This window comes from Cyprinus carpio, chromosome A19, assembly GCF_018340385.1.
Source record: "Cyprinus carpio isolate SPL01 chromosome A19, ASM1834038v1, whole genome shotgun sequence".
NCBI lineage: Eukaryota > Metazoa > Chordata > Actinopteri > Cypriniformes > Cyprinidae > Cyprinus > Cyprinus carpio.
The window spans coordinates 587,972-600,586 of record NC_056590.1 but is presented as its reverse complement, the minus strand read 5'-3'; the positions used below and the strand labels follow the sequence as shown (position 1 = coordinate 600,586).

Here is a 12,615-nt window from a genome sequence, read left to right as displayed (position 1 = left end):
AAAAATGTATTACAGTTTAAATTGATATCAAATGCAATTAGCTGACACTACAAGTGCACATTCAGTACAATTAACACACTTCTTTTTCACAAGGATACGATTGGATAAGCTGCATTATACCCCATTGTAACGTGCTGATAAATGCACATCTATGATTGGCAAATGGTCTAAAGTTAACCCTATGAACTATGAAATATTTTAGAAATTCTATGAATCTATAAATGCCAAAAGTTATACTACTGTGACATTGGTTAACACTAACTTTGGCAGCCTCAAAGTTGCAATGTAATGGAAGTAGCAGCAGATCTTTTCTTCCATATTGTGACATACATTTGATATTTCCAGTGTACAATGTATTGGAACATAGCCACTCTCTAAAGCCCCGTGACAGTGACCTCTGACCCCAAACACACACCACCGCTGGAATCCAACCGCAGATAAACTGGCGGAGTGTAATGAGTACGTCGATATCACACACATAGTTCTGTGGGAAGGTCATGTTGAGCAGGAAATGCACCCAGACAAATTGAGTCACTGTAGATTTTCCACCTCAGCAGCCGTCAGCACCCTCTTTCACAGAGACACACACACATTTATCTCTGTCCCAAGTCCTCCATCAGTCAATAATTAGCATTTACACACATTTTTGTGGAGTATATGGACTCACTGACCGTCTGTGTGTTTTTATTTGATGGTGGAAACTTGTCACATGACACCAACACTTCTGTTCAAAGGTTTTTCATGTTTTTGAAAGAAGTCTCTTTTTCTCACCAGGGCTGCATTTACTTGATCAAAAAGAAGGAAGATGAAGTTCGGAACAACATGAGGGTGAGAAAATGATGACAGAATGTTCATTTCCTTTAAGACAAAATGTCAGAGATGATGTTTAACAATAACGTTGTTTAACAATCATTTTACATCGTCATCTTCAGTAAACCAGAACCCCCTGCGATACTGAGAGTCACCTCTTCTACTGTCTGTCTGATGAGTGTATGATAACAAACATTCATTTTTTGCCTGAAAATGCTTTCATTTTCTCCACTCACAGTCTGTGTTGTGGAGGTGGGGTAGTGTGAAGACCCCTCTCGTACAGGGCCCCCTGACTCACCCAGACACCAAGCGTCTAGACCATATTCATGATCCATCTGTCTGAGCGAGTGCTACGCTACCGCCGTGGCCATTAGAATTGAAATCATTTTGCTTCCCCCCTCCCATCTCTCGTTTTGCCTCCTCTGCGTCTCTCTCGCTCGCTGTCTCTTTCTCGACATGAAAATCAGCACTCCTCAGCCTCTGAAAATTCAATCACGGCGCACACAGGTGTCTCTAAAATAGCAGCCAGCCGCAGACGCTTTCATTAACATGCGGCCCAGACTGCTAAATATTTTAAGTGCAGCAGTTGGACTTGTTCCATCGGTAAAGAGTGGCCCTTGTTCAGCAGACGGCAGGGAAAAAATAGAAAAAGCATGTTAATAAAGCAGAAATAAACAAAAACAGACAAAACCGAGCAACCCCAACGTGGGGAGTGTTCGTGAAGAGATGGCTGCTGGGGAAGGAGAAAGAGAAAAAATAGGGAAAAAATTCACTGAAAATGTACTCACCATCCAAGATGCAAATGAGTTTGTTTCTTCATCAGATTTGGGGAAATGTACTTGTTCACCATTGGATCCTCTGCAGTGAATGGGTGCCATCAGAATGAGAGTCCAAACAGCTGATAAAAACAATCCACGTGTAATTCACACGACTCCAGTCCATCAAATTGCTAAAATCCCAGAGTCCTCTATCAATAATTTTGTTTTTTCCAATTGAAAAAGTCATCTTGTCTGAAGCAGGAGAGAAATCTGCACAGATCAAGCACCATTTACAAAAACTAAAACAATTCTATATTGGTGGATTTTGATGTGAGAGGACTACATAGGAAGGACTTTTTTTCACTGGAGGACGTGTTATTATGGATTATTTGACTAGAAACAAAATTAAGTTAAAACACCTTAATGATTTTTGATTTTCACTTTTCACTTCACAGGACTTTAATTGATGGACTGGAGTGGTGTGGATTACTTGTGGATTATTGTGATGTTTTTATCAGCTGTTTGGACTCTCATTCTGACGGCACCCATTCACTGCAGAGGATCCAATGCTGAGCAAGTGATGGAAAGATACATTTCTCCAAATCTGATGAAGAAACAAACTCATCTACATCTTCATGTCTACTCTAAAGCTAAAATAAAGAGGAGAAAAAAACATAAAAAACCTGAAGACTAAAACCAGAAAACACTGAAAAAAGGATAAGGATAAGTGCATACACATACAAAATAAACAGATGTAGAAACTAAAAAAAAAAAAATGAAGGTAGCAGCTTACTATACATCTATCACCAACCCTATGTTTGTCCCCCCAGCGAATCGTGATATATTTGAGAGTGAATAGTTTTAAGCATCAAAGCAAAAAAGTAACTGACCATAAGTTTTCTTTCTATTAGAGTCAGCGACTTCCAAAGAGAGCAGAGCTCAACAGAATATGGAGTGGACAACACTGGTGAATAAAAACCAACTAATTCCACTACGATGTCCTACGATGAACCATGAGCACATTTGTTGAAGTTTAAAAGCGTTAACTATCTGTCTGGATGTTTCTTATGTTAACTGGCCTTGTAAGATAATTGATATCAAGCAATATTCAGAGTCTGTGTGTGTGTGTGTGTGTGTGTGTGTGTGTGTGTGTGTGTGTGTGTGTGTGTGTGTGTGTGTGTGTGTGTGCGGGTAGAAGAGAGAGGTAGAGCTCACATATTCATCTACAAACAGTGCCCACATAAAAACACAGATTCACACACTTGTGGGCACACATTCATGCACAGGATGGAAGGGGAAGGTCATACAAATAACTACCCAAACGGATTCGGTAAAAGCTCATATTAAGCAAACACACAAAAGCAGTGAGCTAGCAAAAGACAAAGCGACAAAATAAATGCAACCTTCAACAACAACCAATCTAGCACTGATGCCGGCAGAGTCAAATATAATGATGCATTCAACTTTCAAATGGAAAGAAGATAATGCTAAGCACAAAGACTGCTCAGCACAAAATTCTATTCTGAAATGCACAGTATGACTGCAACAACTAATAAATAAATAATTAAAAGTTTTTGAAGACATTCAATATTTTTATTTAGCAAGGACACTAAAATGGTAACAAAGAGTTGTATACTGTTTATATTTTGTATATTTTATATTACTGATCAATACTGAAAATTCTGTTTTTACAAAAACAGTAAGCAGCAAATACGTTTTCGACACTGAAAATAATAAGATTTTTTTTTTTTTTTTTCACCATATTATACTGATTTCTAAAGGATCATATGACATTGAAGACTGGAGTAATGATGCTGAATTGTTTACATTGTAATATTATTTCACTATATATATAGTATATATATATATTATATATGTATATATATATACATAAGCAGTCTTAAGCACAGCAGTGAGTGTTAGAGACTTCTTTCAAAAACAATTTAAAAAAAAATCCTTAAAAAACTAAACCGACCTCAAACGTTTTAATAGAAGTGAACATTTTACTGTTATATTCTTTAAATGCAAGAATTTCCCATTTTAAAAACAATGCATTACACAATTGCTGTCTTTGTTACCAGAGTGCAATAATATCAGTCAAACGATATTTGTGATTAAACATCATATTTAATTTTAAAGATCCTTTATGCAACCCAATGATGCTATTTTACATGAATATTAACTTTAATTTAATCACAGATAAAAAAATGTAGTAGCCTCTCAAATGTTGCTATGTTCAGAGGAGGGAATGTGTCTGTTCTAGCACATTTTAACCTCTGATTTGCTAAAACTTCGGTTGTGGTTTGGTAACATTGGTTATTTAAAATGCTCTGCTGCTAGTATTGCAACGTTTAGCTTATATTTTATAACAATTTGCACATAATGTTTAGTATACATTACATATTTTAATTTGTACAATGCTTGATAGAGAGCACTAAGCAAACTGTGGAGTAATATCTGATTAAACCAGAATAAAACTTGACAGATTAATCAAATATCAAAACAGTTGCAGCCCTAATGGATACTTCCATCTCTCAAATCTGACTAGATAAGCCCCTTTCATTGCACAGCTAACAGCTAACGCACATCAACTGGAATTCTATTTTAATGCGCCAAGTCAACATATCTGCAGTATCATCTACAGTTATGCTAATGAACTGTATGCCTCAGCAGAAGAGTCGTTCTCACACTTGTGCTCGGTATGTTTCTAGCATAATTGTGGTAAGATAACTGCACCACATGGCATCTTGTGGCATAATGCTGTACGAAATATCAATAAAACAGGATGATCAGCAACGACAACAGCAGAGCAAAGAGATCTGGGTGATATCACAGACCTATATTTTTCAGTAGCGTAACAGCAGTTCAGCTGTTTTCAAAATAGTGCAGCTTTTCCAGTAACAAGCCATTTTTTTTTTTTCCAACAAGTAAGTGTCATATTGCTGTTTTTATGTCACTTTTTATAATACACAGCCAGCCTTGCAACTGATTCTGACACTAATCAAACACACTAGTAGACTGTTGCTCTCCAGCACTGAGTCTGATTCATTTTAGTGAGTTGGTTCATTTGGAATTTTGGGTCCAGAATATTTGCTCTTTATCTTGAATTTGTGGGCCATTTTGTTCATTTTGGTGGCATTTTTGACACAAGCCCCTGTTTACTTCTTATCATCATAATACTGGTTCAAAGAAAGAAATGTTTTCATTCAGCTGTATAAATTTGGGTAGACTTTATTTGTTCCTTTATGCCACATAAACAGTGCTCTTTTTAACTACATACAATCTAATAAATATTTAATTTAAAGACACTAAATCACCTAAATTGCTTCAATGCATGCAGCTACTTTTGGTTCTACTTTTTCTGAAGGGTAGTTTGACAGTAGCCGAGTGGTTTTCTACAGTAGCTTCCCCAACACTGATGCAATATCACCTGTCTGAGATGCAGAGGTGGGCGGACGGACTTACACTGGATGGTGTCTGGAGGTGGAGGTACAGAAGCAGGACAGTGTTCCTCATCACTGTTGTCTCCACATTCATTCAGATGATTGCAAATCAGCGAGAGAAGTTTCAGACATCTGCCATTGGTGCAGTGGAACTTGCACTCTGCAGTAAGACAAAGAGAGAAAAGCGTCTTCAAGGGTGGATGGTTAGGATTGTTATGACACAGTGCGGCACTATTATACAACTGAAGGCATCACATACCAGACAGACTGAATAATTAAGCATGTGCAGGTTGATGCAATGCACCACATGCACAATTACAAATTGGCTTTGGGTGGAGTGCTAAGATGAGCAGATATTTCAAAACTTTATAGAGCATGTGAAACATTTCTACACAGTTACTATAAGGCTAGTCTAAACCTCAGACGGTACGCCCATGGACCGCTCACGGCCCGTCTGATGGATATTGCACACAGAAATGTCTACAGCAGGCTAAAACCGCAAGCTTCCATCTGATTGGCTGGCTTCCAAACAATTTATGTTATTCAGAGTGCACAGGTTTTTATTCAGTTCATCAGCTTGCTGATGTGGTATCATCTATTATAGATTAGTGTTTCCAAACATCTTGTAAACAAACTGCGGTTGGCTGCTTCACATGTCAGTCAGACAGTGGACGGTTCTTTGGTTAAATAAACAGCAACGTACTTCAATATGTATGTAATTTATACTAACCATAATACTTCGCATAAACTCATTTTATTTCAGTTTGCTGCCAAGGCAACCTTTCTAATTTGTAATTATTATTTTTTTTCTTATTTCAGCTTTCAATTAACGAAAATGATTTTTAATAGTCTTAATTTTAATTAATAATAACACTGGAACAGGCTCAAATTTAAGTCATTTAAGTCATTATTAGCTGTAAATCATGGTGCTTTTTTTTTTTTTTTTTTTTTGAAAGCCTGAGGATGAGCATTAGCATCACTGTATGGAAAAAAGCAGCTCAGACATTCTGCAAAACATCTCCTCTTTTGAAATCATGCGAGTTTGGAACATTATGAGGGTGATTACATGATGATGAAGAAATTTAAATTTCTTGGTGAACTGTTTCTTTAAGGAATAGATCAACACCACTGAAAAGATCAAAATAAAGAAAATGTTATTTGATTGTAAAAAGCCATCTTAATTTCTCCCTTCAGTTTAAAGAGCTTTAGTCAGGTGCACTTAAAAGATCTCGAGGAAGGGAACATATGAGGCAGTTGTTCGGCAGGCTGCTGTGAATAAAAGAGGTCAGGGATGTTGTGATGGTTTTTTACGGGTCTCTAATCTAACCAGACTCATGATGCGTGACCTGACGCCGCACCCGATGACATAACATCTACCATAAAACACTCACTTCAGAGCCATTTCTGTGAGCTTGTATCAGGCACTTCACCGGCCGCTGTCTCGTCTGTGGCGTTAATCGCAGATTTGATCACCAGCAGGGGAAATGAGACACCATGTTTGAGACGCCAGTCTCTACACAACGCCCAAACAAACTCAAACACACTCGTGAGGACAGACAACTATCTATCTGTCTCGAGCAGACAGCCAGGCGTGTCACTCAATTTCAGGATGATCTAGAAATGTAGAGCAAAATCTGAGCCATGCAGACAATTTCTGAACAAACTGTGTTCAGAAAACTCACTGCATTAATGCTAGGGTGCTTGGGTTCATGGCTTTCAAATCAATGGAAAGATTAATTATTTTTGAGCACTTGAAAGCAAACTAAATATACAAGAACAGAACTGCATTCTTCTCACAGAATCTCCATATATTCTCTAAATATTTGAATTGTGTACAAACATTAACTTTAGTTTCCGTTATAGTCTAGTATTTTGTGTTATAGTATATATCGTTTTGAGTGATAATATATGTTCCATTACTTTACTTGTTTTGTGGGTAAAGTAGGATGTACTATGTTAATGTATGTACAACTTGTATATAATGAGCTTTGCTAATAATAGAACTTACAGTTTTCAACCTATATACTGTAACAATGTTATCCAGGTAAGCATAGCAGAACTGATATTAGTTGTATAATTCATTATTAAATTATTATTTTAAATGTAAGTCTAATCTCTTTGAAACAGCATACCCATACTCCAACAAGCTGCAATGATTTGAGGTCATCAAACACGTCTGTATCAGTAGTCAAGGACGCAAATTTGCATGACCAACTTGAATCAGATGCATTTTTTTTTTTTTTCGACCTCACATTAAACTCCTGATTGTACAGATTCCTTTAATTAATTACAACTTCTTTTAAGTTTACATTGATGTGCCAGAAGATGGTGGAAAAGTGACTGCCTTTATGAGTTAGTCACTGAGTCATGCAGTCATTTCAACATTCATTCAATACGCCAAATGATTCAGGAATTTTAAGTGATTACTGAATGGTTCACTTCAAACCGATTCATTCAAAAGCACTGATTCATTTTAAGAAACAAATACAATATGGGTCTTTTGTGAGAGAATAATTACTCAAGGGATTCAATAACAAAAAAAACAAACAAAAAAAAAACTCATTAATTCAAGGAACAAACAAGGATGGTCTATGAGTGAATCATTGAATTGTTCAAGAGATTAAAAAAGAGGACCTTATGAGTGAATCACTGAAAAATGTCAGTTTTGTCGTCTTTTGTATTCTGACGCTTTGAACGTTGTGATTGGCTGTCAATTCTTTTATCATTCATCAGCTGGAAAAAATCGTTCTGAAAGTGATTCCAATGTTAACATTCCTCTGTGCCATTATCATTATAAATGTGGTGTTGACTCTGCTATCCTATTAAATTAAGGATGATTTTTAAAACTATATCTACATTGTTAATATCCTTGGTGTGACCAGGCCTTTAGGCTGTTGTTTAGTACATTTGTCGGTGTGTCTGATGCAGCAGTTGTCTTGCAATAGAGCAAGACACTCTCTCTCACATGCTTTCCATGTCTGCTCAGCCAAACTGATGCTCTCTGACCGCTCTCCGTGTCATCGGCTGCTCGTCGCACAATCGCCTGCCATTCTCATGACTCATCCGACGCTGATAAGACCTCGAACCACCCCGCGTGTCTGGGTTCTCCTCCCTGCTCCAGCTGTTGATGTCACCTGCCCCCTCCAATCCCCTGAAGCAGTCAGACAAGGCCATCTGTGTGCGGCTGCTCGGCCGGTGGAGATCATGGGATGGATGGGTGTGAAAGAAGCCTCAGTGCCTAAATTTAACCCGCACTTGGGATTTGGAGTCCGCCGGGAAGTTCAGGCCAATTGTGCTAGCTGTTCATGACTGCGGTTTGTTGTCTTTTTTTATCTTAATTTTCCACTTGACATCATGAAACAGCATTCATAACCCAACTTTATTTCCATATTGTGACCATAAAGTGAAACAGGATTTTCAACAAGAAAAACTCATGTAACACTTTGCATTAGGAAACACTTTTCACTAGTAACCAGTTGCTTATTAACATGCATATTACTAGCATATTAGCTATTTATAAGTGCTTACGACACACATATTAATGCCTTATTCTGCATGACCATATTCTAGAACTTTTAACCCGACCCAATACCTAAGCATCACTACTACAACAACTACCTTATTGACTCTTAGTTAATAGTGAATGTGTTCCCTAATCTAAAGTGTTGCCAAAAAAAAACACATTGAATGGTGGGACTTGATTGGATCATGAACAGTGGGTGTTCCATTCCAGAATGGGCTCCTCCCATCCTGAAGCACCACCAACGCCCACTTTTGGATGACTTGGATGCAGAGAATGAAGGTGAAGTTTACCTTCAAGAGCATCTCAAAAATGGTAATACTTCAAATTGTTGGCTATTACATTTACATTTTAATCATTTAGCAGACGCTTTTATCCAAAGCGACTTACAAATGAGAACAGTAGAAACAATCAGATCAAACGAGAACAACAACGGTATACAAGTGCTATGACAAGTCTCAGTTAGTCTAGTACAGAACACGTAGCCAGGGTTTTTTTTTTTTTTTTTTTTTTTTTTTTTGGGAATATGATAGAAAGGAAAAAAGGAAAAAAGGTAAGTACTAGTATTAGTTGGTTAAGTGCAGGCGAAAAAGATGAGTCTTTAGATGTTTTTTGAAAATGAGTAAAGACTCAGCTGTTCGAATTGAGATCGGGAGGTCATTCCACCTGCTGGCAGCAGTCCAGGAAAAAGTCAGTGAGAGTGATTTTGAACCTCTTTGGGATGGCAACACAAGGCGTCGTTCACTTGCAGAGCACAAACTTCTGGAGGGTGCATAAGATTGAACTAGTGAGTTTAGGTAAGTTGGCGCCGTGCCAGTGGTCGTTTTGTAGGCAAGCATCAGTACCTTGAATTTGATGCGAGCGGCTACTGGTAGCCAGTGTAACCTGATGAGGAGAGGAGTAACATGGGCTGTTTTTTCGGCTCATTGAAGACAACCCTCGCTGCTGCATTCTGGATCAGTTGTAGAGGCTTGATAGTACATGCAGGAAGGCCCGCCAGGAGAGCATTGCAATAGTCCAGTCTGGAGAGAACAAGAGCTTGGACAAGAAGTTGGGTGGATTGCTCTGACAGGAAGGGTCTAATCTTCCTAATGTTGAATAAGGCAAATCTACAGGACCGGGTCGTTGTAGCAATATGGTCTGTGAAGCTTAACTGATGATCCATCACAACTCCTAGGTTTCTGGCTGTCCTGGAAGGAGTTGTGGTTGACAAACCCAGCTGTATAGAGAAGTTGTGATGAAACGATGGGTTAGCTGGAACCACCAGCAGTTCAGTCTTAATAAGGTTGAGCTGAAGGTGATGGTCATTCATCCAGCTAGAAATGTCACTCAGACAGGCTGAAATGCAACTACCGTTGGGTCATCTGGTTGGAATGAGAAGTAGAGTTGAGTGTCATCAGCGTAGCAGTGATAGGAAAAGCCATGCTTCTGAATGACAGATCCTAATGACATCATGTAGATGGAGAAGAGAAGCGGTCCAAGTACTGAGCCTTGAGGAACCCCAATAGCAAGTTGTTGTGACTTAGAAACTTCACCCCTCCAAGACACCATGAAGGATCTATCAGACAGGTAGGAGTTAAGCCACTGGAGTGCGGTTCCAGAGATGCCCATCTTTCTGAGGGTGGATAGGAGAATCTGGTGATTAACAGTGTCAAAAGCAGCAGACAGGTCCAGCAAAATGAGTACTGAGGATTTTGAAGCTGCTCTTGCCAGTCGCAGGGCTTCAGTAACCGAGAGCAGGGCAGTCTCAGTTGAGTGGCCACTTTTGAAGCCAGATTGGTTGCGGTCCAGGAGGTTGTTTCTGTACAAGAAACATAGAGAGCTGGTTGAACACAGCTCGTTCGAGTGTCTTTGCAATGAATGGAAGAAGGGATACCGGTCTGTAGTTTTTTCTAGAAGTGCTGGATTTAGAGATGGTTTCTTCAGCAGTTGCTTACCCAAGTCTGCTTAAATGCTGAGGGAAATGTTCCAGAGTGAAGAGAGGAGTTGAGTAATGTGAGTAAGTGAAGGTATGACTGAAGAAGAAATCGCTTGAAGGAGGTGAGTGGGGATCGGATCCAGTGGGCAAGTAGTAGGATGACTGGACAGGATAAGTTTGGAAATGTCCGTCTCTGAGAGTGGAGAGAAGGAGGAGAATGAGTGAGCATTAGTCGTTGTGAAGTTATCCTCAGTCTGCGGTGTGGAGAATTGGTCACTGATGGTGCTTGTCTGCAAAAAAAACTGCAAAGTCATCAGCTGTAAGAGTCGATTGAGGAGGAGGTGGAGGCGGATTAAGAAGAGAAGAGAAGGTTTTGAAGAGTGTCCGAGCGTCACAACAGTTGTTAATCTTGTGGTGGTAATATGATGTTTTAGCAGTGAAGGCGTTTGCAGAGAAGGAAGAGAGGAGAGACTGATACACAATGAGGTCGGTAGAGTTTCTTGATTTAAGCCATTTCCTCTCTGCAGCCCTGAGTTTAGAGCGATGTTCACGGAGTACATCGGACAGCCAGGGGGCAGATGGGGTGGTGCGTGCTGGTCTAGACGACAGTGGGCAAAAGTTGTCCAAGCAAGAGGTCAGAGTGGAACAAAAAGTGTCCGTAGCACTGTTCGTGTCCAGAGCTGAAAACTGCGAGAGTGAAGGAAGTGAGGATGCAACCACAGAGGATAGGCGAGATGGAGAGCGTGAGCGTAGGTTCCGTCGAAAGGTGACCCGCGTTGGAGCGTGTGCCGCTTCAGGAGTAAGTGCTAGATTAGCAGTAATGAGGAAGTGGTCTGAGGTGTGCAGTGGAGTAACTAAAGTGTTGGGGTACGATAAATGACCACAAAGTGGATTTGAACAGGGTGGGTTACAGTAACAGCATGTGATTCAAATGAACCGTGACCTGTAGGTGGTGGTTGAAGATCAAATTTTATTATTGTATACTTTATTACATAAGTGTTAACTGACATTATGACTTAAGAAAGGCTGCATTGCTTACATTAGTAGCCTTAATCAGTGACTCAAGGCCCTGATATACTTCAAGCGATATCGAAGAACGAACTGATGTGACGTCATTTTTAACAAAATCCGGCCAAAACAAAGTTCTTTTTGGGAGTTCGAAATGGCTTGCCAAAGTGAACTTTCCAGAAAAGTTTGTTCCAGCTGCAAAACACCTTCGTACTATCATTGGTCCTTGACTATTACATCACAGGAGATGTGCGCGGAGGCCCCGCCTTCTTTCACCAGGAACTCTTCTCTGGGTTCATTTCGTCCGTCGAGTCCTTGGAGGTGAGATGTACGCAGGTAAAAACTGAACACAGTGGAGAGCCGCTTTATAGTAGCAAAATAAGTTGTGCTACTGATGAAATGAGACACTGACTGACACTGTTTTCATGTTTAATACCTCTGATTGTTTTTAAGCCATATATTAAATAAAGTACCATGCAAATATATGTGACATGACTTCATGTGAGTGCTGATTTGCAGAGCTGGTGCAAGCATACCCATGTTTCTAACAGATTTTTATAAAAAAAAAAAAAAATCTTGCTGTTTTCTCCGTTTTTGTTGTGTTTATTTTGTTACTGAGAGGAAAGTGCGCGGCACATATTTACATATTCAAATAAATATTGCTTTCATCAGAGTGGACGGTGTCGGGATGTTCGCTAACAGTATACCGCTGCTCCTGTATTTCAAACTTCATTTTGCCCCTAAACGAAGAATGAAAAGGAACTTTGTTTCGAGTATCGGGGCCTTAAGGGTGTGTTCAAACTTGGCAGGTTTGGTTTGATTTAAACAAACTCTGGTGCGATTTTTCTTTTAGTGTGAATGCTGCCATCCATACCTTTGTGCAAACTAAACAAGCAAGACCAAGATCTTTTCAGAATCAGCTTCCAAACAAACTCTGGTGTGGACTGACTGAGACATGAATGCCACATAGATCAAAGACCTTAACCAAAAACAGGAAGTGATGTCACAAGATATGACCCTAAAACGGACAGAATGCTGAAGCATACCTGGTCCTTCTGGTCATACATAGGAAACATGTTGCCTATTACAGTTCAGTACAGAAGTCCGAATTGTCGTCTCCTTACTGTAGATCTATATGTGCATTGGAAGAACTCTGCT

General features: G+C 39.4%; 1 protein-coding gene across 1 annotated transcript in view; it reads right to left on the bottom strand.

Moving 5' to 3' along the window:
- LOC122148724 (low-density lipoprotein receptor class A domain-containing protein 4-like) overlaps positions 1-12,615 on the bottom strand; it is a 78,727-nt gene that overhangs the window by 32,559 nt on the left and 33,553 nt on the right. The window contains exon 3 of the mRNA XM_042775947.1: positions 5,034-5,171. Within this exon, the coding sequence (XP_042631881.1) occupies positions 5,034-5,171 (138 nt within the window). The remainder of the gene's footprint in view (positions 1-5,033; positions 5,172-12,615) is intronic.